The sequence below is a fragment of the Globicephala melas genome, chromosome 8 (genome assembly GCF_963455315.2).
Source record: "Globicephala melas chromosome 8, mGloMel1.2, whole genome shotgun sequence".
Taxonomy (NCBI): Eukaryota; Metazoa; Chordata; class Mammalia; order Artiodactyla; family Delphinidae; genus Globicephala; species Globicephala melas.
In genome coordinates this window covers 27593866-27619836 of record NC_083321.1, presented here as the reverse complement: position 1 = coordinate 27619836, position 25971 = coordinate 27593866, and the positions used below count along the sequence as shown (strand labels likewise).

The 25971-nt window shown below is 37.9% G+C and overlaps 1 protein-coding gene and 1 long non-coding RNA gene across 3 annotated transcripts in view; one reads left to right on the top strand and one right to left on the bottom strand.

Moving 5' to 3' along the window:
• Window positions 1–5199, bottom strand: part of LOC115857605 (uncharacterized) — a 231854-nt gene extending 226655 nt beyond the window's left edge. The window contains exons 1-2 of one of the 2 annotated variants that reach the window (XR_009564887.1): window positions 5086–5199; window positions 3145–3189 (exon numbers count right to left, since the gene is read on the bottom strand). This is a non-coding gene — a long non-coding RNA (uncharacterized lncRNA). The remainder of the gene's footprint in view (window positions 1–3144; window positions 3190–5085) is intronic. The other variant, XR_009564888.1, reaches the window with a different exon arrangement.
• Window positions 5200–5212: 13 nt separating this feature from the next.
• ARL14EP (ARF like GTPase 14 effector protein) lies at window positions 5213–24881 on the top strand. The gene is made up of 4 exons (XM_030864822.2): window positions 5213–5324; window positions 17640–18113; window positions 19821–19948; window positions 21336–24881. The coding sequence occupies exons 2-4, from the start codon at window positions 17688–17690 to the stop codon at window positions 21562–21564; spliced, it is 783 nt and encodes a 260-aa protein (XP_030720682.1). The 5' UTR covers window positions 5213–5324; window positions 17640–17687; the 3' UTR covers window positions 21565–24881.
• The last annotated feature ends 1090 nt before the right edge of the window (window positions 24882–25971 follow it).

Below are 25971 nucleotides of genomic sequence, written 5' to 3'. Positions count from 1 at the left end.
GGGCGCTCTCACACCCTGAGATGGTAGCACAGCCCCCCCAATAGGAAGAAGACTCAGCCAATGAAAAGCCACGGACTCTTTGTTTACTACAGCCCTCCCAACCTCCTTTCCCCTCTATAAAATCATTGCCTCCCCTTGCTGTGCAGAGACTTGCACGTGGCTCCCCATGGTTGCAGAGCCTGAACTGCAATTCTCTGCTGATCCCAAAGAAACCCATCTTTGCTGGAGAAATATCTGGCAGTCTATTTGTTTCAACAATACCATAGACGTATATATATACATAGATAATACCACAGAGGTATACGTGTATACACAGAGGTTTGAACTGTGTGGGTCCACTTAACAACGGATTTTTTTTTCAATAGTAAATACTACAGGACTCCAAGGTTCATTGAATCCATGGATGCAGAGCCATGAATAAGAAGGGACAACTATATATACTGTTAAAAATAAAACTACAGGCCCAAAATGACATCACTTGCGGTAAAGTCCATAATGTCAAACCTAGATTTAATACCTAATCTAACTGCAGTTGAACATTCTGCAGAAATGTAATCTTAATCAACCAGTTTGCAATTCTCCGGTCAGCACCTTTGAGGTAATCTGTCAAATGGGCCCTCTCCATCCCCCTATCCCCATCCCGGAAGAAGAGGCAATCTGCATAATAAAACCTCTGCCATTCCTTTCCCTCCCTCCCCCCACTCCCCAAAAGATGTCTCTTTCTTTTATTTTGCTAATAGCTCCCTTGCCCCACCCTTCCTACAACAATCTTCCATTTTGTACCACTCCTTGGGATGCCCTTCTAGTTGTTAGAAGACATGCTGCCCAATTCATAAACCCTTGAATAAAGCCATCTAGATCTTCAAATTTACCAGTTGAATTTTATTTGACTAGCATATAGCTAAACTCTCAATGACTGGAAGCTATAATAATTCTTGCTAGTATATATACTTGTCAAAGAACAAAATTCAACCGAGTCCACTTTAGAGATTTTATTGTTGGGAATTCCCTGGTGGTCCAGTGGTTAGGACTCTGTGCTTCCACTGCTGGGGGCCCAGGTTCAATCCCTAGTCAGGGAACTAAGATCCCGCAAGCTGCACAGTGCGGCCAAAAAGTAAATAAAGATTGTATTGTCTTTATTCAGCGATTTATGTACGGATTAGCAGATTGAGAGAAGTTTTGAGGAACTGTACAGAATGAAAGGCTTTTACAGGTAAAAGGGCGCAAGAACAGAGAAGTCATACTAGGCATCTGCTGACTGATTAAAGTGAGGGTATTTTCCTTATATGGAGCAAAGGGAAGTCTAGGAGCCTGGTTAGGTAACTTGGGCTGAGCAGGCAAGCACTGATTGGTTTACCTTGGCCTTCCTTATTTTGGGAGAGCCAAGAATAGAAATTTTGTTAAGTTTTGGTTTGCTGACAAGGGACTTACTTAGCATGAGCGATTCCATCTTGGGCCAAAACTGGTTACTTTAATATATTAGTATTATACATATACACACAAACATGTATATGTATATATGCTTGCTACATACATACACACACATACACATACACGCATATATTTATTCCCCACAATAACCCTATAAGGCAGATGATATTATCCCTATCTTACAGATGAGGAGTTGAAGCTTGTTATTAAAGTAACTTCCATAGGTTATGCCAGCATAAGTGGCTGATCCAGGATTTGAACCAGGCATATAATTCCAGAGCCCACTTAGAGTTGTTTTGTGCCCCAAGTGGTGCAGTGAAGTAACTTAGTGTTAGAAAACAATTACTTATGCAACCTCCAGAGTAACTAAAATGAAAAACCAACAATAACAGCTGATAAACCCAAGTGCTGGTGAACATGTTTAGGAGTACAAATTGGAGCTGAATGTAGTGCAAATTGATGCAATCACTTTGGAAAACTCTTTGGCAGTATCTACTCACACTGAACGTACACACTGCCTATTATCTAACAATTCCACTATCCAGTAAATATCCACTACATACGTTCACACAAAGCGTGGAATATACGTGCACTAAAAGACAGAATGTGCACAGCATCATTATTTGTAAAAGCCACAAATGAAATCAACCCAATGTCTATCAACAGTGAAATGGATAAAATAACAGGTTCTCACCTTCATGTAATAGAAATACGATTCAGTCATGACAAAAAACTACTGCTACACCCAATAGAGGTGGATATAATGTTGTGTCATGAAAGCCAGACACGAAAGAGTGTATTCAGTACAATTCCAAATTCCAAAAACAGGCAAAAATAGTCTATGGTAAAAGTAGTTAGAATGGTGGTTACCTTTGTCAACAGGTGACAATAACTGGGGGCAGGGAGGGCAACTTAAAAGAATCTTCTGGGATAGTGGAATTTCTTGACCTGGGTAGTGGTTATATGGATATAAAAATTCATCAAGCTATGACTTGTGTACTTCTGTGTGACATATTAAAATTCAATATGAAAGCTTACAAAAAAAGAATAAGAGGGGGAGAAGGAAAGCAATTACTAAGAATCCATCCTCGTTCATTTCCCATAACCCCTTTCGGAGCACCAGGCCATCTCATCTGAAACTTGGGACCCATTTCATGTTAATACTTCATGTTTTGCCTAGTTTGTGGTGTTTGTGCAATCACCTTCTTCCTCACATACATATCTAATCAGTTACGAAATCCAACTAAATCCGCTTGCTTAAGTTCTATCCTCTCTTGCTTTCTTAATTCCCTTAGTTCAGGGTTTCTCAATCTTGGCACTACTGCAGTTTTGAACCAGGTAGTTCTTTGTTGTGAGGGGTTCTCTTGTGCACTGTAGGATGTTTAGCAGTTTCCCTGTCGTCACCCCACTAGATTATCAGTAGCACCCTCTAGTTGGAATAACCAAAAATGTCTCCAGACATTACCAAATGTCTTGAGGGCAAGGGAATCACATCTCACGCCACAGAGCCACTGTCTTAGTTGATGGAAGACCTCATTATTAATCACCTGCATTAGGGCAAGAGATTCTACCTGGCCCTCCTGGGCAGGACTGTATCTCTTCCCTATTCTTCACACACTCCACACAGTTTTACAGTTTTCTCCAGGATAAAATCTAGTATCTCTAATATGCCCAAAAAAAAAAAAAAAAGGGTATTATCTTTCCTCTACTTACCTCTCCAGCTTCCTACCCCAGCTATATTGAATTCCTTGTAGTTCCCTGAAGGATGGATGAAAGTCAGAAGAAGTGTTAGTCAGAAGTGTTAAGTACACTAGCAGCTTAAAAGATAAATGCAAAACTCCTAGGATGTTTTATATATAGAAAATGAGTAAGCATGTACTTTGTGAAACACAGACAGAACTGTGTTAAATATACATAGTAAGTTAGTAAACTATAAGGCATATCAAAGTGAAAATAAATCAAAAATATGATGGAACGGAGCATCATTTAGAGTCAAAAAGGAATGGAAAAACTAAGATATGAATAATTATGCCATCTCTGGGATGACAACTATGTCACCCCTAAATCAGCCATCCATAGGTGACACCTAGTATAGTCTCTTACATGCTCTACCCAAGAAATACAAGTAAAACCCGTGTCTGTTCATCAGGCTAATTAGTAAGCTCTGGTTGTGACCAAACACGTTTCCCTGCATCTATCCAACAGAGCAGGTGTGTGCCATTGGCCCAAAGCACTTTCCACCTGTGGGCCTCCTTGCTGTAACCTCAATGCTAGTCTTCATAAGCATAAGATCAGTGGGAAAGGCTGATGTGGCAACAACACATGAACACTGCATAACTCATGACCCAGCTGATGTTGCCCTTCCACTTGTTTGCACCCTAGCCTAAGTGTGTCAGCTTGCCCCAACTCTTTCCCCTTACTTTTCACTAGATATTTAAATTGATTCAGTAAACCATGTTATTCAAGCATCTTAATTTGTCCTGAAAGCCTTCTGTTTCACTACCTCTAGGATAGATTGCCTAACAGTTTACTTGGAGGCCACCATTGCATCAAGCAGTTTTCCACAGACAATTCAATTCAGGCATTAATCTCCTCCCAGAATTTCCCTGCCTTAGCACCTCTCATTTTATCCTGTCCATATCCTTGCGTTTCTGATGGCATTTATCACACCACACTGTGATTAACTATTTATTCCTCTCTCTCATTAGTCTGAGCTCTCTGAAAGCAGGTATAAATTTCATTCTTCTTCTCTCATGATAACTTAGCAAAGTGCCAATCACAAAGTAACTACTAAAAGAACTACTGAATGTCACCTCCTGTGGACACAGTTGAGGGGATTACCCATTGTTCTTGCCTTTCTCCCATTTCTAAGATGGGTGTAAATTAGGGAGCAGCAAAAACCCTGACTAGGTTCAAAGCAGCATGGACGTGTTAGGAAGGACCATTAGAGAGGTTCCCTGCAAAAAAACAACTTACAGTAGGTGTGTATAGTATTGCTAGCAAGCTTGGGCTTCGGTGGATCTTATTTCCCTGTCTCACACTTTTCACCTGGCTAGTTAAAACAACAGTGGGGCGGGGTGGGGGAAGGGGTCCCCCTACCCCCACCTGAAAATGGCTGCAGGCTCAGACGCTTCAGTCTAAGGGATTTAGGGCCCTCAAAGATTGTAGGTGAATAAAATCTGTTTTAGAAATTAATCAGCTCCTAAATTGGCCCAGACAATAGGGTTACAATAAAGATACTGTGTGCGTGTGTGTGTGTGTGTGTGTGTGTGTGTGTCCCTTCTGAAAATTTGCAAGCATCTTCCTGGTGCCTACACTCTACTCAAAGTAATAAACATAGCTATTCTTATAATTTATAATAAAGGAGATGCATTTTGGAATATATTTCGCTTGAGTGAAAGAAATCAAAATGTGAGACCCTAAATAAAGGGTCTCTTCTGAAGGCCTTTTTAACTCATTCACTTCTTCAGGGATTAGGAGGGTTGGGGTGCAAGAATGTGGCATCACGCACGGCGTAGAGATTCGCGAACACAACCCAAGTTAGCCAAATTTGCATCTTGTAAAAGGTGGCCCCAGACACCGCCCAATTCTCTAACGTCCAACAGAAGAGAAAAAAAAAAATCCAGACAGCCTCTGAAGCAACCATTGCCTCACCTGGATTCATTCGCCAATTCACGCCGCCCCGCCCTGTCCGCCCCGGAGGCGGTGGGCCAAGCTCCGTTCCCCTCTAGGCTTCTCCCAGCCCTCTCTTTATGGTAGCGCTGAGACTCTCTAGCCTGGCTCGCCGCCCTCTCGCTGGTAGCGCCGGGAGGAGCTGAGAAGCCGGCTGCCGAGGCCCAGCTGAGACGTTGCGGCTGCGGCCCGACCCCGGCGATTGAGAGCTCCCGCTAAAGGTGGGAAGGGCTGGGGGAGGCTTTGGGGAGGGTCGGGGGCGTGGAGACCGATCTCTGGGTGGGAGGAGGGCCCGGGCCAGGTGATGGAGGTCCCCAGGAGAGGAGGGGGAGCAGGTCGTTCACGTGAGGGGGATTTTCAGCTGCTAACTGTGGCCTCCGCCAGCCTGCCACCCTGCAGCGTTCCCCGCTTCCTCCGGTTCATCTGCGGCCCCTTGTGTCAAGGCCCAGTACGGTTTCTACCACCGCATCTGTTGACCCCGCGGGTCGTCGCCACCCTTAGGGAGACCTGGAGCCCTGCTAATTTTGATTTAGGCTTGTCTTATTTAGAGGAGAGCTTTGCGGCCTAGAGCCCCATCCACAGCTTATATCTCTGCTATTTGGTTTTTATTTTTTAAATCGGAGCCCTCCCAGCCCTAGCTGTTTGGTTGAGGCTGGATGCCGAATAGTCTTCTTTCTTCCATTCCCGTACCGTGAACACGGTAGAGGCTCATATGATGTATCTGGTGGCTTGCAATATTCTGATACAGCCGTGAAGTAGGGGCGTTATGCATATGAGCACAGGGTTGAGGTGGGGATAATTGCAGGATCCTGAGCACCTAGTCACATTGATTTGGGCAGATTCAGCCTTCTTTGTGTGAGATTCTGGCAGTTTAGGAACATGTATTCATTTGAAAGATGTTTTCTACTAAGTGCCAATATTGTGCTAGTTAGAGAAGTTACAGCTGTAACAGGACCCTGGTGATTCCTTGCCCTCACGGAGCTTAATACATAATGGGAAAAACTAACAAAGAAGAAAGCCTGTGATGAGTGCTATGAAAAGGGAAGTCCCTGAAGTTCCTTACTCTTTTGCCTTGAGTGATAGAGAAAATAACACCATATAGCTCCTGTCTTCCAACAGCTGAAAAGTAATAGAGTAAAAGTTTCAAACACAGAGGAAGAAGGACCTATAACAATAGTATTTGGGTAAGGCACAGCAGAAAGGTGAAGACGCTGGCACTGTCTTGAAGGATTAGTTAGCATTGCCTGGCTTACCAAGCAAAGAGACAATATGAAGACATAAAATATAAAATAACTTTGCTAGTAGACTATTTTGACTTGGAGTATGTGACGTTTGAACAAGTAATGCCATGCTAAAGAGTCCAGACTTTGTTTTCTAGGAAGAGGTGGAAGTGTTTTCAACAGAATAGCTTACAGTTCAGTGTCACAATCATTTACCCAACTGTTTGACAGTTTAAGTATAGTATTAAGTACTGTTTGACAGTGTTGACCACATCCAGAATTCAGGTAGAATAAAGAGAGCTTTGCTCATTCATCTTAGTCTGGAAACAGTCTTTCAGTTGTTGAAATCAAGGGATTCTGTTCTCTTTGACGGTTTAGGACCATAGGAATAGAGAGAAATCACAAATGGAGTTTGGAGACCTGAAGGGTTTGCTGAATTGTGCCAAATGTGAGCAGTAGGCAGTACATAGATGGGTCTCATTGTTTTAATCCATTCATCCAGCCTATGTCTTTTGATTGGAGCATTTAGTCTATTTACATTTAAAGTGATTATTGATAGGTATGTACTTATTGCCATTTTGTTGATCATTCCTGGTTGTTTTTGTGGTTCTTCTCTGTTCTTTGCTTCTCTTGGTCTCTCCCCTCATGTTTGCTTCCTTTCTCTTTGTTTTTTGTGTATCTATTATAGGTTTGTGGTTACCATGAGATTCATGTATATTGACATATATATATATATATATATATATCAGTTTATTTTAAACTAATCCTTGGCGTAAGTTTGAATGCTCTAAAAGCACATTTTACTCTCCCCCTCCATGTTTTATGTTTTTGATGTCATATTTTACATCTTTTTATTTTGTGTATCTCTTAAATGCTTAATTGTAGTTATAGTTGATTTTACTACCTTTGTTTTTTAACTTTCATACCTGTTTTTAAGCAGCTGATGCACTGCCTTGACTATAAATTTGCCTGTACCAGTGCAGTTTTTTTTTTCATATATTTCCTTATTTCTTGTTATGGCCTCTTCTACTCAAAGAAGATCTTTAACATTTCTTGTAAGACTGGTTTAGTGATGATGAACTTCTTTAGTTTTTGCTTGTCTGGGAAACTCTTTTTCTCTCCTTCAATTCTAAATGATGATTTTGCCAGGTAGAGTAATCTTGGTTGCAGGTTTTTTCCTTTCTGCACTTTAAATATATCATGCAAAGTTACTGCTAAAAAACTGGCTGATAGTCTTTCAAGGGTTCTTTTGTGAGGGTTCTTTTGTATGGGATTGGTTGTTTTTCTCTTTCTGTCTTTGAAATTCTCTATCTTTGACTTTTGCTGATTCAATTATAGCTTGTCTTGGTGTGTCTTTAGGTTTATGGTGTTTGGAACTCTCTGTGCTTCTTGAACCTGGATATCTGTTTCTTTCCCCAGGTTAGGGAAGTTTTCAGCCGTTACTTCTTCATATATGTTTTCTATTTCTCTTCTTCTCCTATAATGCAAATGTTAGTATGCTTGATGTTGTCTCTGAGGTCCCTTAAGCTCTTTTAAATTTTTTGCTTTTTGCTTTTCTGCTTGGATGACTTCCACTATTCTGTCTTCTAGATTGTTGACCCAGTATATTTTTCATTTCAGTTACTGTATTCTTCATCTCTGTTTGGTTCTTTTATATCCTAACTCTTAAGTTCTCAGTGTGTTCCTTCATTTTTCTCCCAAGTTTGTTAAGCATCTTTATGACCATTACTTTGAACTCTTTATCAGGTAAATTACTTATCTCTATTTCCTTAGGGTTTTTTCCTGGACTTTTATCTTGTTCTTTTTTTTTTTTTGGAACATATTTCTCTGTCTCCTCCTTTTGTTTAACTCTGTTTTCGTATTAATTAGGTGAAACATCTACCTCTCCGAGTCTGGAAGGCATGGCTTTGTGTAGGAGTGTCCTCTGTATGGACCGTGTGTGCCAGGCACCTTTGTCAGGCTGGTTGGACCTGGAGCAGGTGTGCGCCAGTGTGTCCTGGAGCACGTTCACATTGGGACCACCCTAGTGAGGTGACTGGAGCTGGAGCAGGCATGAGTGGAGCAGGGGAGGGATGCGGTCCCAGGGCTTGCTGTGCTCAGACCACCTTGGCAGGACAAGTGGAGCTGGGGGGTGGGGTGGGCCTGGGGCATGCTGGGGCAGCCTTGGCAGGCCAGTAAGAGTACCTGGACCATGATTCTGTCCGCAATATTAAGGTGTACGGGGGACACACAAAAAATGGCACTTTCTGGCACCTTGGACCCCAGAGACAGTTTCAGCAGTTCTCTGCCCATTTGGCAGACACTTGAGGGTTAGTAAATGGATTTCCTTCATCTAGAGCGTAGGTGCCCTTTAAACAGTTGCTTCTTTGCCCTGCTCTAGTGTGGGCAAGTCTGCGTACAGGCCCCTCAGTGATATGCCTCCCTACTGAAGGTCCTCGTCAGGGTTGGGGTTCCCATCGATACCATGCCTCCATCTCTTTTATCCATCCCCTGTGTTGTCCCTCTATCACTTATCACTTGTTCTGCAGCCCTCAGTTCTTCTTTGGCAGGAATGGATCTGTATGTAGGTACAAATTCAGCGTATCCGTGGGAAGAGATGAGTTCAGGGTCTTCCTACACTACCATCTTTGACTGGAATCTCCCAAATATTTTATTTTAAATAATACTATGGACCATATTTTTGTTTTAAGTTCACTTTATCTTTCTTATGGGGCCTGGGTCTTCTTGAGGTTTAAGACTATCCCACTTGGCCATTTAACCCTTCTGTTAGTACCCATTCAAGTGTCCTGTAGGTAGTTAGTATTTGAAGATAATGAGCACAAAAAGTTACCAGTTGCCAGAGGCATGATTTGTGTGTGTGTGTGTGCGCGCCCACGCGCGCGCTGGCAGACACATGCTTAGGACTGAAACTGCTGATTTGCAAAATAGGGGTGAAGTTGGTTTTTTTTTAATTAAGTAAAAGGTAAATGGGGAAATGCCTTACAAATTGTAAGACCCCTATACCGAAAAAACAAGACGTTTTTCCTGAAAGGGAAAGACTCTTAAAAATTGACCTAAAAATTCAGTAATTTTTTTTTTCGTTAAATTTCCTCTTAATGCTCTTTTTCCCACTAACTTGAAGTGGTAACCAAGCACCACTATCTCCCTCTGCTTTTGTTTTGTTAGTGGAAGTGATGGTTGTGGTTCTGCTTTGACTAACTCCTATAGGAGGCCTGTGATCATGTCCTAGAACTTGTGTTATTAGGGAAACTTGCTACTGTCGTGGCCTTGTATGAGGTCACTCAGCTTCTTCAGTGCATCCAACCTACCTACCGTAGAGTTGGGTAATGAATAGCAAGAGATAGTGTTTAAAACTTATTCCATGGAATCTATAAAAAACAAATAATTTTAAAATATAATGTTTAAAAAATGAACTGATAGATAAAGAGAACGGATTGGTAATTGCCATTGTCGGGGGTTAGGGTGGGCAAAATGGGTGAAAAGGGGGTCAAAAGGTACAAACTTCCAGTTGTAAATAAGTAATGGGGATGTAACATCCAACATGATAACTAGTTAATAATACTGTACTGCATATTTGAAAGTTGCTGAGGGAGTAAATCTTAAAAGTTCACATCACAGAAAAGAAACATTTGTAACTGTGGTGACAGTTGTTAACTAGACTTATTGTGGTGATCGTTTTGCAATATATACAAATATTATATCATTACATCGTATACCTGAAACTAATATAGTGTTATGTCGGGTGATACCTCAGCTTTTTAAAAAAGCTTATTCCCTAACTTGTCAGTGTTCAGATATATGAGGAGCAAATGCCTGTGTTTACTACCTAAGGTATAGAAGAAGGGGTCTAATAAATCTATATTTATTTCATTCTCTCTCGACTCTTCTGGGAGTGCTATAAAAATATTGGAAGTTAATCTTAGAATCACAAAACATACTCTATTTAGGTACTGAAGGAAAGTATTGGCAATTCTAAGGCAAGAGAAAATTGAAAATGCAGAACTTTTAAAAGCAAGTGTCAAATAATAAAATCCAGAGTTAGTAAGGAGAGACTTTATTGAAAGGGTTATTGCAAGAGGGGAAAAGGGATTATAGCAGTGGAGAGAATTCTCTGACCAAAAGATTTACCAGCTTCTCAAGGGGTGAGTAAACAAAGCCAAAACAGAACTGCTTGGTCTGATTGTAGATCCCAGATTGTTTTGCCCTGAGGCCAGCGTATTCTCTGGAGGGGTCCTTTGCTGGCTCTGGCTGAGGGTAGGCCAAAGTTCAGGGACCTAGGGGAAGGAGAGAAACTTAAAATATGGTTAACAAGCATTTTGTTCCAATTGATTATTTTCAACAAGTAGTTCAGCTCATTATTCATAAATTTATAAATGAGACAATGGGAATTTGGAGGTCCTTTGTCCTGGTCATAGGTAAACAAGGGGATGTTCTTGAGTCTTATGGAAGCCATATGGAGAGGAGTAGGAGGGTTTCGTGGCTATTCAAGAACCAGGAGCACAGGTCTCAGGTAAAATTTGACTTGTTAAAAAGGCATTTTACTATTTGAAGTGGAAAATAATTAAGTGTACAAATAAAATTCATTGAAACATTTATCCAGGAGGGCCTTAGGATACTCATTGACATTCAGGAATTAAAAAATCCTCCATCACTATGTGTAGTTTGAAAGCACTTAAAGACCAGTCTCATTTATATCTGAAATTTTCCTAAGGCGGTGGGGGGAGTGGAAAACAAATCTAAATTACTCAGGTCTAAATGAACACATTTGGGGCCTTTTGTTTGTTACATGGTTTTCATCTTAACCTATAAGAAGCTGGATTTTTTTTTCATTCCATCAAAGTGACTTGGCTGGAGCAAATTAATTTTTTCCTATGTTTAAAATATAATTTTCCACAAAAAAGGGAGAAGGAAGTAAAATCATGACTGTCACACAGATATAAAATTAGCAACACGTGGTTTTTGTTTACCTTATTAATGAGGGGACTGGTAAGATGTTATATAATCAGTTCAAATGACAATCAAAAGAACTGACACATTTACTGATCAGGAATATTGAAATAAATGAGCAAATAGAGGCAAAACTGTCTTCTTCCACAGTGGGCCAGGGGCGTCAATTGTACCTCTACCAGGCAGAATTTACAAGAATATAGACAAGAGTTGTTTTGCGTTGCTGTTAGTTTTGTACAGTTGTCAGCTGTAAAATAGCTCAAAGGCAATGAAAGACTCAGAGCTCTCATGTGATGGGAATGTGAAAACCCTGAAGGTTGTACTCTTTAACAGCGCGGTTTTCCACTGAAGCAGGTATTTCTTTCTATACCTAGTTTATGAAATTTACAACTCCCCCTCCCCCCCTCAAATAATCTTCCCTAAGTGTCGGACTTCCTGGAAGGCAAGTACATGTCTGTGTGTGTGTGTTTCTTATTCTTTTTTGATATACTCTACAAATATAGAAGATGCTTGGTTAATGTTTTTCACTGAATTATCTAAAGCACTGCATCTCAAACTGTACTGTGCTTACATATCACCTGGGTATTTCCTTTTTAAATGCAATTCTGATTCAGTGAGTGTGGGGCTTTCCTGAGATTTCTCTTTTCTAGTTAATAATAAGTTCCCAGCTGATGCTAGTACTATTCAATAGTTCATGGACAGTAAATAGTAATGTATTTCTGACTGTTAATTGAGGAAGATATTAGATAATCATTACTGGAGAATATGGCACCATACTGCAGGTGAATGGAGCAACATGAAGCCACTAGACTATCACTTGAAGAAAAAAAAATACTAATTGTGGGCCACATTGCCAGAGCACAGGCCAAAATGAGCAAAAGAAACAGTTGCTCGGAAACAGATCCAAAAAACTCTATAGCAGGGCTTCCCTGGTGGCGCAGTGGTTGAGAGTCCACCTGCCGATGCAGGGGACAGTGGTTCGTGCCCCGGTCCAGGAAGATCCCACATGCCGCGGAGCGGCTGGGCCCGTGAGCCATGGCTGCTGAGCCTGTGCGTCCGGAGCCTGTGCTCCGCAGCGGGAGAGGCCACAACAGTGAGAGGCCCACGTATCGCAAAAAAAAAAAAAAAAAAAACTCTATAGCAGAACTTTAGCTTCAGAGAAGAGAACAGAAATGGGGACACTGGGAGATACAACAGGGGAGGAGCAACCAGAGAGGTGTAAGTTTTAGAAGGCAGGCAGTAACCACCGAAGATCACTGCCTGAAATTTTGTGTTCCTTGAGCTAACCTGACTTTTTTTTTTTAAAGCAATGCTTGAACGTAAAACTGCTTTGACACAGGTGTGTACACTTTTACCGTGACGGTTTCACTCAAGTTAGTGGTATCAATATGCCATTGAGCTTTAAGCAATGTGTAAAATATATTTCGTACTGCAACTAGTGATTTGTCTTCTGTCAGATGGGGCACTTTAATTTTTAACTGAGCAGGTCCTGTAATTTGTTCATAAGTAGTTCAGTTTTCTTTTAGCAGCAAATAAGAGGTGGAAGATAATGTGAAGCTGGCACCAAAGAGATCTCTATTTACTGGAATATGCAAAAAAAAAAGGCATGGTAAATGAGGCCACCAGATTTAGCAAATAAAAATACAGGATGCCCAACTAAATTTGAATTTCAGACAAACAACAAATTACTTTTTAGCAATATTTGGGATATAATTAAAATTATTTGTGCATTATCAAAATTTCAAATTTAACTGAGCATCCTGTATTTTATCTGGCAACTCCAATAGTAAATAATTCTACCCTAACAGTGATACCTGAGAGATGGCTTCTTAGAAAATAGCATAATTGTGCAGCAATTTAATTCCTTCAAGTGTTCCTCCATTATGTACTTAAAAGTACGCCAAGAGTTCAAAATGGTTAGAAGCCATTGTTTACCCAGAAGGGGATGTTTTCAAAGACTGATAGGGTCATGGCTAACTTGAAGGAAAAACAAATTCCGCTCTATGCTTTCCAACTAAGAGTCTAGATTCTTAGTGGTTTAAGGTTAATAAAAGAATTTATGCAATTGTGGAAGATGTCCAAGCAAATACTTACCAGAAAAATTAATTTAGTAGGAATTAATCATATTTCCAAGAGCATCAGATCACTTAGAAATAAGGATTCAACCTCACTGGTATAACTTGAGTCTACTGATAAACTCTTGTGAATGACATCGTAATTTAGCCAAGATTAAAGGAAAATAAAGGAATAGAAGCCCCTAGTAGCAAAGAAAAAAAAAAAACTCCCTAACGGGTAAAAATGTTTTATTGCCATGGACAGATAGAATTTCTAAAATAAAATTTCCAAGTCACAAGATGCTTTTCCTATCAAATATGATCAGGGTATAACTTCTTGAATGCTAAGAAATAGTTTTACGTTCAAAAAATCATATTATACATTAGTGGCTACAAATCGGTGACAGTTACCTACAAAGATAAAGAATCTGTGGCATTAATAAGACATTAAGCATTAGCAGTCTCCATACTGTGCTGTGGGAATAGTTGATCAAATTTCCTTCCTGTTGACTGTTAAGGAAGGTCAGAGCCAGATTTGTGACACTATCTGCTGAAGTTTAATACAACATAGTTTGGTGGTGGTGTTTTATAACCGTATCTCTGGCTTCTTCTTTTCCATTCCTTAATTTATCTTAACCCACTTATCTGTTAAAAGAAAACAAATAATTAGATTTATACAAGCATTTTCCTCTGATGTGATTGGGACCTATACTTGGTAATTAAATTTTAAAAGTTGGTTAAAATATACTCTGATTTAATCAGCTTTTAAATTTTTTAAGTTAAAATGTTCAAACACTTTAAATTCTGGGGTTTTTTGGGAGGGGTGGCAGTGGGGACCGTGTCTGGCCAGCCCTCATGTCCAGGTACTTCAGGTAACACTGCATTTCCCAACCAGGGCCAGACCAGGGTGAGGCAAGAGAGGCACCTGTGGTGCAAATCTGGGTGGGTGCCCGCCTTCAGGGGCGCGCCAGTGTCTTCTCCCAGGCTCAGCCTACTCTTGACCTCTACTCATCCCCCATAAATTCTGTTTTTTAATTTTTAAAATTTTGTATTTTAACTTAAGACATAGAAATGTATATTTACTCACCATTTTTTATTACATGAGACTACTCTTTTCTTTGTATATGGCTTTACTGATTACAGTTTCTCTCTGCAGAAAACATATCAGAAAGTATCTCAGCTTTCTAACCCTTTTTTTAATGTGGAGCAAAGCTTATAAAAACACTTGCAAGATTTCTGGATCCGTTACTTTTTCAGTACCTCGCCACTGCCCGGATTTCAGTGGTTCACATCTATTTTCAACAACAGTTTTTTCCTAGTGACTTGTATTTGTTAAAACTTGTCTTACGAATTCAGCTAAATTTTTGTATTTGCTTTGAAAAATATTTAGTTATGAAAAATTTCAAACAGGGCACAGAAAATAATGAAAAACTTGTGTAGATACCGTTTTCTTCTATAAATCTCTCTTTAAAAAAAAAGTCCTTCCTCTTTAGAAGTATATATACTACAGACTTGGTATCTGTTATTCTTAATGTATATTTTAGCATGTATTCAAGTTCTTATCCAGGAACAACACATACTATTGTATATGTAAAATTTTAATTGATATACTATATGTCCTTTTGCAGCTTTTTCACTTGTGATTATCTTTGAAATTTATTCAAATTGACTCATTTAATTCATGCAGTTTTTTTTGTTTTTTGTTTTTTTTTTGAGGTACGCAGGCCTCTCACCGTTGTGGCCTCTCCCATTGCGGAGCACAGGCTCCGGACGTGCAGGCTCAGCGGCCATGGCTCACGGGCCCAGCCGCTCCGCGGCATGTGGGATCTTCCCGGACCGGGGCACAAACCCGCGTCCCCTGCATCGGCAGGCAGACTCTCAACCACTGCGCCACCAGGGAAGCCCCCATGCAGTTTATTTTTAACTGTCCTGTAGCAGTCCCTGTTGAGTAACCTACAATTTCTCACTCTTTACCATTGGGTTATTTCCAATTTTTCACTGTCAAAAGTGATGCTGAAAGACTTTGTATGTATCATGCGCAAAGTCCTTATGCTCACGTGGGACATACATTTCTCTGGCACAGACACATAGAGCTGAAAATGCAAGGCCCTGGGATGTGGACTTCTTCCGTTTTGCAAGAAATTACCAAAAACTCTAAAGCAGTTGCAGCAGTTTACATTCCTACAAGGTATAAGGAGCATGTAAGAATTGGCCACACTTTTGCCTTCACTATGTTACCAGATTCTTAAAATCTTGCCAAACAAATGTTTGAGAACTGGTATTTCATTTGCATTCTCCTGATAACTATGAGGTTAAACACCTGCATTTGTTGGCTGTTTTGTTCTCTTCCTCTGTGAATTGCCTGTGTATATTTGTTTCATTTACTAATGGGTGGTCATTTTCTCACTGATTTGTAGAAGTCAGGGGATTTTTTATATATTTGGCATAATAATCCCAACAACACCTATCCAGTGTGACTTCTTTTCCCTTCCTTAGAGTTATATAGAAATGTTGAATTTGGACATAAAATCAAACGTGTCCATCTTTTTCTTTGATATGTCCTTTCTTGTTTGAGAAATTCTTCTCTACCCCAGTGTCACAAAGTCGTCTATGTTTTCTTATAAACATTTTTACAGTTTTTCTTTTCAAGTTTTATTTTATAATAACATCTGGAATTGATTTTTGTTTGTGAGAAAAAGATTTTAGTCTGTCTTTTTCCATATGGTTAGCCGGTTGTCCAAGCATCTTTAATTAAATCTTTCTCCCATTAATGTGTTATACCTATTTTTTTTAATTCTATCAAACATTTATTTATTTATTTACATCTTTATTGGAGTATAATTGCTTTACAATGGTGTGTTAGTTTCTGCTTTATAACAAAGTGAATCAGTTATACATATACATATGTTCCCATATCTCTTCCCTCTTGCGTCTCCCTCCCTCCCACCCCTCCAGGCGGTCACAAAGCACCGAGCTGATCTCCCTGTGCTATGCTGCTGCTTCCCACTAGCTATCTACCTTACGTTTGGTAGTGTATATATGTCCATGCCTCTCTCTCGCTTTGTCACAGCTTACCCTTCCCCCTCCCCATATCCTCAAGTTCATTCTCTAGTAGGTCTGTGTCTTTATTCCTGTCTTACCCCTAGGTTCTTCATGACATTTTTTTTCCTTAAATTCCATATATATGTTTTAGCATACGGTATTTGTCTTTCTCTTTCTGACTTACTTCACTCTGTATGACAGACTCTAGGTCTATCCACCTCATTACAAATAGCTCAATTTTGTTTCTTTTTATGGCTGAGTAATATTCCATTGTATATATGTGCCACATCTTCTTTATCCATTCATCCGATGATGGACACTTAGGTTGTTTCCATCTCTGGGCTATTGTAAATAGAGCTGCAATGAACATTTTGGTACATGACTCTTTTTGAATTATGGTTTTCTCAGGGTATATGCCCAGTAGTAGGATTGCTGGGTCATATGGTATTGATTTATAATACCACATGTCATACACCAAGCCCTCATCTTTTCATGGATCTATGTGTCTATAGTATACTGATACCACACACTTTTAATTATAATAGCTTTATAGTAAATAATTTTTTTGTTTTCTTTTCCTTCAAGATTATCTTGGCTTTCTTGAAACTTTACTCTTCCATATAGACCAGCTTGCTAAATCCCAGGGGGTGGGGGAGTTGTGGAATACCTGGTGAAATTTTGATTGGAATCATATTGAATTTATAGATAAATTCCTAGAAAATTGACATATTTACTGTAGTCACACTTGCCATGATTAATTTCTACATTTATCTAAGGTTTCATTTGTCTTTCTGTTTGATCGTCTTCTCCATAAAAGTCTTACATATCTTTTGTAAGATTTATATATCTTGTAAGATATCTTTGTAATGTTTTTGTTTCCAGCATGCTTGCTGAATTATCTTACTGGTTCTAATAGTTTGTCCATTGAACCTCTTGTATTTTCCATTTAGATATTCATATCTTTGAGTAATATTTCTTATTTCTTCCTCTTCAATCTTTATATTGAATACCTTTTAATACCTTTTAATATGGTGTTAAATGGGAACTGTGATATAAGTATTCTTGTGTAGTTCTAACTTTACAGAGAATGCTTCTAATGTTTTATAATTAAATATAATAATGTTTTTGTAGGATCTTGGTAAATGTCTTTCTATTCCTTGCTTGCTAAGAGTTTTCTTTCTATTATATAGATATTGAATTTTATCAAATGCTTTTTCAGTTTCTCAGATAAAAATTTTGCAGCACAAATCGAACTCTTTAATGTTTTCTCTAGGGTGATCTGCTAGACAAAAATCAAAGAGGAAATTTGCTAGAATCAAAAATGATGGATCCATGTTCAGTTGGAGTCCAGCTGCGTTCCACAAATGAGTGCCATAAAACCTACTATACTCGTCATACAGGTTTCAAGACTTTGCAAGAATTGTCATCAAATGACATGCTTTTACTTCAACTTAGAACTGGAATGACACTTTCTGGGAACAATACAATTTGCTTCCATCATGCAAAAATTTACATCGACAGATTTGAGGATTTGCAGAAGTCATGTTGTGACCCATTTAACATACACAAAAAACTAGCCAAAAAAAATTTACATGTAATTGATTTAGATGATGCCACTTTTCTGAGTGCAAAATTTGGAAGACAGCTTGTACCTGGTTGGAAACTTTGTCCAAAATGTACACAGATAATCAATGGAAGTGTGGATGTTGATTCTGAAGACCGGCAGAGAAGAAAACCTGATTCAGATGTATGTATAGTCATTTTTTCTCCATTACTTCTACAATGTAGGGTTATAATTATAAGGAAATCACATTTATATCACTATTTATTACAGTTGAGCCTTGAACAACACAGGTTTGGACTGTGCAGGTCCACTTATATGTGGATTTTTTTCAGTCAATACAGTACTATACAATCTGTGGTTGGTTGAATCCAAAGTTGCAGAGGGCCAACTGTGGGACTTGAACATCCTAGCATTTTGGTATCCACAGCGGATCTTGGAACCAGTCCCCCTCAGATACCAAGGGAAGACTGTACACTAACTAGCAGGCAGTGAATATAAAGTTGGGGAGGTGAAAATAAATGGTGTTTCTAAATATTTGTGTAAACCCAGATTGTTTGGTAAAGAAAGTTGGCTTAGGAAAAGAATAACATCATATTCCCAAGACTTTCAAGCCATAGCTCCTAGTGCTAAGACATTCTTGCACAGCCAGGACTTAACCATCCTAGCTCCTTTTCTGATACCAAAGTAACTCAGTAGGATATGCCAGCCAGCAAGAGTCTGAAATGTAGCAGCATGAAGTCCCCTTTTTTTTGAAGGACTTGAAAACTGCTACTTTAAAAGGCACTTCAGAAGTGACTTGAAATAATTGTTTCTTATTTCAGCCTTTCTTTCTACTTTGGCACTATCCCATTCTTGTTTGGGATTTTAAGATGCTTGTGAATTTCCTTTGCTTCTAGCTCTCAATTCTTACTTGGTATGGTCAAGACTAATTTTAGGACTCCCTACTGTCAAAAAGCGTACATTTTTACATTGTAAGCATTAATTATTTTATAACTCTCTTCCTTAGTCACATGTTACCTTTAAATTATTTAACTGTATCAGAATAACTTAAGATTTCATAAAGCTGTCTCTGGTGCAGAACAAGGACTGGTACATCAAAGGAGCACTTCTCAAATTTTCTATTTATAAGCAATTTATAATTCTTTCTGCTGGCATATTTTTCTCAATTTTCTCCTTTTCATTATATTAATAAACCAAATTAAAATTTTAAGTTACCTGTAGTGCTTTTCCTTCGTTATCCCCTCAAAGGCATATCTACAGGACCCAATGTTATCTTGCAGTTTATACTAGGTACTTGCTGCTGTCACTTTAGATGTCTTCTCCACTTCATTTATCTATTGTTCATGTGGAATGTATCACATAAACCTTTCTTCCCCCCAGATAATGAAATTAAACTCTTAACCGTCAAAATTTTGTTTTACCAATTTTTTTAAAAAGATTATAATACTGTTACAGAACTTGAAACTTTATTACTTCTCAGCTTTAAAAATGTATGTAATCAAACCTTTTCCTAAGGACTCAGGATCATTACTAGGAGCCTGTGCTGTGTGCTATGGGTTATACAGCAGTTTTGCTGCCTTCTCTCCCATGTTGGCAGCAGCCATTGCCATTTTCACTGTGCCTGTCCTCCTCTCCTCCTAATATGCCAGAGACTAAAATTAGATAATGAAAATATCATAAATAAGTTAACCAGTAAACTTTGAATATGGTCCCGGACCATGGGCCACATAAATTTTGTTGCACTTGGGCACTAAAACCCTTTTTTTTTCTTTTTAGTGAGTTCCAGACTGTTTTCCAGGCTAAGGAATAATCTAGATTAAGATTAAGTGAAATATTTATGTATGGTCGGATATTAAGATTTGAGTTGATAATTTGTTTACCTTTATTCAGGGAAGAACTGCTAAAGCTCTGAGGTCATTACAATTTGCAAACCCAGGAAAGCAAACTGAATTTGCTCCAGAAACTGGTAAAAGAGAAAAAAGAAGGCTTACAAAAAGTGCAGTTGCTGGTTCAGACAGGTAGGCTATGTGTTATTTAAGGTATATGTTAACTTGCTTCACATCTGTATTGTTTTCCTATCTTTCTCTTAAGTTTTGAATGTTTCTGGTTAGATATTTTAAATTCGATAATCTAGAATTAGTAAGAACCTCCAAGGGCCTCATAGAAAATTAAGGCATCCCCTTCCACTCTAAAAACTTATTTCTAAGAAAGTATCAATGAAGTGAACAAGATAACATTTTTGGCACAATAATTAAAATAATTTAAACTTAATATACTTCTCTTTTTGTTTTGTTTTTGGCTGCGTTGGGTCTTCTTTGCAGTGTGCGGGCTTTCTCTAGTTGCGGCGAGCGGGGGCTACTCTTCGTTATGGTGTGCGGGTTTCTCATTGCAGTGGCTTCTCGTTGCGGAGCACGGGCTCTAGGCGCATGGGCTTCCATAGTTGTGGCATGCAGACTCAGTAGTTGTGGCTCGCGGACTCTAGAGCACAGGCTCAGTAGTTGTGGTGCATGGGCTTAGTTGCTCCGTGGCATGTGAGATCTTCTGGGACCAGGGCTCGAACCCGTGTCCCTTGCACTGGCAGGCGGATTCTTAACCACTGCACCACCAGGGAAACCCTATACTTCTTATAGCTAAAATAATTCACTTGTTTGAAAGCACTGATATATAATCAGTATGTCTCTGCTCTATAGGTGGCAGCTAAAAAATAAATTTTATGAGAATACAGGTTACTTTTTATTTTTTACATGTCTAAAATAGAAAGTTACAGTACAGTCAATAGAATGAACAAGAAAACTAAATTGTTTAGAATATGACTTTTTAAACTGAACATTTCTAAAATGCAAATTGACAAAGAAACGTTAGTGTAATCATTCAGAATTATTTTCTACATAGGCCATTTATTCCATCTGTGAAGGTTTTCCATTGAATCATGTAAGTGTTTTTAGGCCAGATTTGCTAGAGTCCATTAAAGAACAAGAAACAGATTAACTTCAATATAAAAAACAATCGGATAGTATACTATGATAAAAATCTGTGTTCACAAAGCAGTAGATAGATTGGTTGCTAATAAAATGTACCACTATTACCCAGCCTTTTTTTTTTTTTTGGTAAGGAAAGGGTAAATAGTTTTAACAATTATATTATTGTTTTTAGACACAGTTCTTGTCCATTCCTTTGGATATGTTTCAACACTTTACAGTGAGGTCTCTTCTTCTCACAAGGAGCTCATTAGCTATTAATTGTAGAGTAGCTTTGAGTTAAGTAAGCCATGTATCAATTTGGCGGGGTTTCATCCCTAATTCAAAACATTTTATCTCCTTAAGTTTTTTCATTAACTGTTTTCAGCTAAATATTCAGAAATAATATATTTGTGAGGTGTAACACACCTTGTGTTTTGTATTACAGACAAGTGATCCCAGCGAAGAGTAAGGTCTATGATAGCCAGGGTCTCCTGATTTTCAGTGGAATGGACCTGTGTGACTGCCTCGATGAAGACTGCTTAGGATGTTTCTATGCTTGTCCTGCCTGCGGTTCTACCAAATGTGGTGCCGAATGCCGCTGTGATCGCAAGTGGCTATATGAGCAAATTGAAATCGAAGGAGGAGAAATAATTCATAACAAACATGCTGGATAATTTGTGGTATCAAATTACGGGATCTTTAAAGTTCCTTCCTCTATTTCTAAAATTCTAAGGTACCTTTTAAAGTTGATTGCCAAGTGACAAACATGCACTCAGTGTGCACTAATGTTGCTTTTAGGGTGCTTTAAAGTAAATTATTTGATGTAAAGTTTGATGGACTATTTATTACTCAGCAGTCAGCTTCCAGCCTGTCTGGGTCAATGTAAACAAGCAGTGTATAGGCAGTCCTCAATTTGCACAATTCCCAGGTCCACAAATTTCAATGACAGTGATTTAGTTAAATAAGCCAGTTGCCTAACAGCACAGTTCAAATTTCAGTCACCATGGTATATTAATTGTGAGTATTTACATGAAGTACAAACTTCCTTGCTAGCTCTTAAGTCCACAAATCACTATGCAAGTAACAGATGTGCTTCAAGATCAGTGATCAATCACGTTACTTCTCTCAAATTCTGCAAGTGATTGGTCACTGCACATCTGTTACTCAGTTTGCTCAGACAGCAAAGCACAGAGTTGTGTTGACTCCTGCCACCCATGTGACATTTTACAAAGTGGATAATCAGAATTGGCCAACAAAGATGAAAGTGCAGTGAAGAAATGAAAATGATAATGCTAGAAGTGTGACTTGAATTGAACATACATAGAGTTGTAGAAGAAATCACTGATCATGGGAATATTGACACTGCTGCTATTCCAGAGCCTCTAGATATGCAGCTAGAGGAACTCAGTGAAGGCAAACTTATCATCATAAATGAGAAAAGGAGGAGCATGTCCCAGAGGAAGTGATGGTAACAAACTTCACATTAAAGGAAATTACAGAGGTATTTCACAACATTGAAAGCACAAACGATAAAATGGTGGAAGCTAATCTAAACTTAAAGGATTCTGACAACTTGCAGTGGTATAGAAAAGATGCTTACCCAGTACCATAAATTACTTGACAAAAAGGCAAGTACTATTACTCCTGATTAGTTTTTTTACAATGAAATAACAGTTTAATTTTCAGTGCTTCTAATATAAATTACAATGTACTAAGTATACTTTTTTACAATTTTTTCATTTTCTTTTATGTTTATAACTGACACTTTTATGTTTATAACTGACACTATAATATTTTGACAGATTTTTTTCAAGGTCACAGAATAATAATTTTCCCCATTAATTATTAAGATTACTTTGATTGCCATTTTTATGGTCCCACACTACCGCCCATGCAAGGCAAGGACTACCTATAGGTGAGAATAGTACCTACTTCAGGAAAAGTTAATTTTGAGACAGCTAAGTAGTTGAACTATTTTGGAAATAATCTACATAACTAAGTACTATAATACATCATTTCTTCTCTCCACTTATTCTTTTAAAAAAAGTTTTAATACTGTAAACCTTTCATTGCTTAGACTGTGTTCTTGGTGAAAATTTGTGCTTGGTGGCAAAAATCTATGTATAAAACATGGATATACATACAATATATAAGCAGATATGCATTATATCTGTGGTATTTCAATTTAATAGGGTGTTGACTAGGAGTAAAAGGGCTAAAAACAGCTCCTTAATGGAGTAATAATGAAACAAGGTAGAGAAACACTGGTTGAGACAGAGTATAAATTATTTGGAAATTGATTGAATCTTGAGTTGGAATGTGTATGGGTACCCTTTGGAGGGTGGGGGTGGGTGGTAACTTCTCTCTGCTCTTTTTTTCAAGACAGCTATCCATCAGTCTGTCTAAAATGTTTTATTGTCTAGGACATGGCCTCTAAACTAGCTTTTTATTTTCCTTAAGTATAGTACTTCAATCAAATGAGCTTTTAACAACTTGAAATACTTTTAGCTGTTGAAAATAGATTTATACAGCCAATTTGATGAAGTGACCAAAAGAGGTTTGTTTTTACTCCTGTATACTTTTGGTATCTGTTTAAAATGACTGGTTTTACTTTGATGGAGTGCCATTTTCAACCATGGAATTAAAATGTCATTTTTAAGTTAGAAGTGTTTACCGACCCAATTATTAGAAATACAGTTTATCAGTTCCTTGACTGACATGTTTCAACAGAGCACTGACAAAAAGAATATTTTGTCTTTCTATACTTAAATCAGATGCTAGATTCTTTTTTTTTCCTGAATTAAGGAAATATTTTATCACAGAAGAGACAAACACAGGCTCCTAATTTTATCTGAACTTCTAGGTTATTAGACCTTCTTAGTTGAGTTACTGCCATCATTTTTTTGCTTCTAAATATGACTTAGTGTATTGCTTAAGCTCTTCGTAGGGACAAGTTAAAATCTTAACTTTTTTGTTTGTTTAAAACAGGAACATATTTTCAACAAAATAAATGACTTTAAAATTCAAATTGTGATATTTCAACATTCCTTAGTAAAAGAACATTTCTCTTATTTTTCAAAGATGATAAATTTTTTAAGGGAAACTTTCTTGAACAATTTTGCAAATATTTGTTCATTATGCCTATTTAGGAGACCAAACTTTTAGTGAGCATGCAAAATGTTTACAGAGAAAGGTATATCTGATTTGGAGTAGGCTGTAATAAAAGCTGTGTTTCAGAAAAACTACATCACAAGTCCACTTATGTTTTAATATAAAATTACAGTAATATAGAATACAGTGAAATTGTCTAGATCCTTTTTGTACTTTGCGTAAGTATGATTCAAAGTGGCTAAATTATTTTAGAATGCTATTAATCTAAAAGCAAAAATAAAAGTTGTATGAAACGCGTAGCTTTGGCTATAGGTGGGTCCTGGTTGAAAAGTTAACATAAGACCACAAACGTTGGTCTTCCACAGTGTTGGTCACAAACGTTAGAGTGAAAAATGCACGTATATATGTGAATAAAATGAGTGGCATCCCAGTGATCTTTTTCCCATTTGTCTTTTACAAGTATAAGAAAATAACTACTTATCTTTGGAATATTATATATGAGATTCTTCTATTTTTAAAAATATTATGTCTATTTCTAGATAGCAAGCTGCTCTACAACCTGACAGTCTATTCTAAAACTGTTTTCCTGGCGTGGATTCAACTAAATAATTTTTAACAGATGTATTTTGAAACATGCATACATATATATACATATAGAGAGTGATTTATTCAGAGAATATAACTTATAGTAAGTTCCAGTATGGTTCTTAACTTTATGGAGGTCAAAGACCCCTGTGAGAAGCTGATGAAAACTATGAACTCCCCAGAAAAATGCATTTGAGTACTCATAAATATTCCATGTTCAGAACCCCTGAACACGTATTGAAGTACCTGGGTAATAGGCATTTTCTGTAAACCATTTGATGTTTTTTTTTTTTAAGTGAGGATGGCTGTCTAAAGTATAGTTTGGTTTTTTATGTAATGTTGTAGGTGGGTTTTGTTAAGCGAAATCAGAATGGTTCAGTTCGTTGAAAGAGCTCTTGCTACCCTGAAAAGGCTAAATCCCACCGTGGCCCACCGCTCCCACGTCCAAAAAGGTAATTACATGTCGAGTAGCAATGTAGAAAACTGAGGTGTCTTACATGGACTGAGCTTTTGTAATTAGAGATTTTCTTGCATTATGGTTATGCTGTTAGAAATAGCTTAGCATCCTTGTACAAATTCATGCGACACTGCTTTAGTTTTTGCTGACATCTGCTGGTATTTTCATGAAAATAAACTCTGCTGCTGCTACTTAATGGTTAATCTCTTTGCTTATAAATTAAACTATGAACACTGGTAGTTACATTGAAGTGGGATATTTTTTAAAATTCTCAAAGTAGAATGTCTTCTCTTTTTAGCATTCTTAGGTCTTGCCCAGCAGCGGTCAACAAGTTTTTAAGAATATGAGTGAGGATATGAAAATATACATGGACACTTCTGGGTTTCTTTTTATTTTTATAAAGTTGGAGAGACTGTGAAAAATGATGCTTTTACCTGTTTTTTAAAAATCATCAAATACTTCATTGAACACTTAGTTTAAAGTGTAATAGACTTCTCTAGAGTATATACCCCAATTTGTAGATTATCTGTAACATCATAGTTAAGAGGATTGACTAATCTTACCAGAAGATAAGGGAGATTTATCAAATAAAACAGATTATTAACTCAGTTGGGTTAGTAATTCTCCATCTTTAAATACAATTTGAAAGTATTTAATTACAGCCCTATTAAGTGGCACGATTAAAATTTATTAATTTTTTCCCCTTGAAATGAGGGAATAATTTCTTTGAAATAATGATTAGAAACTTCAGTTTTCCTATTTTTTATCACTACAAGCAAACAGATGTTTTATTAAAAAGTTGCTGTAATCTTCCTAGACTATGGTTTTAAAATAAGTGGACTTATTAAAAATAAAATGTTTGCAAACATTGCTGAAATAGCCAAAACCTTCCAGTACTCCCAATTTCTAACAGCTAATATATACATGA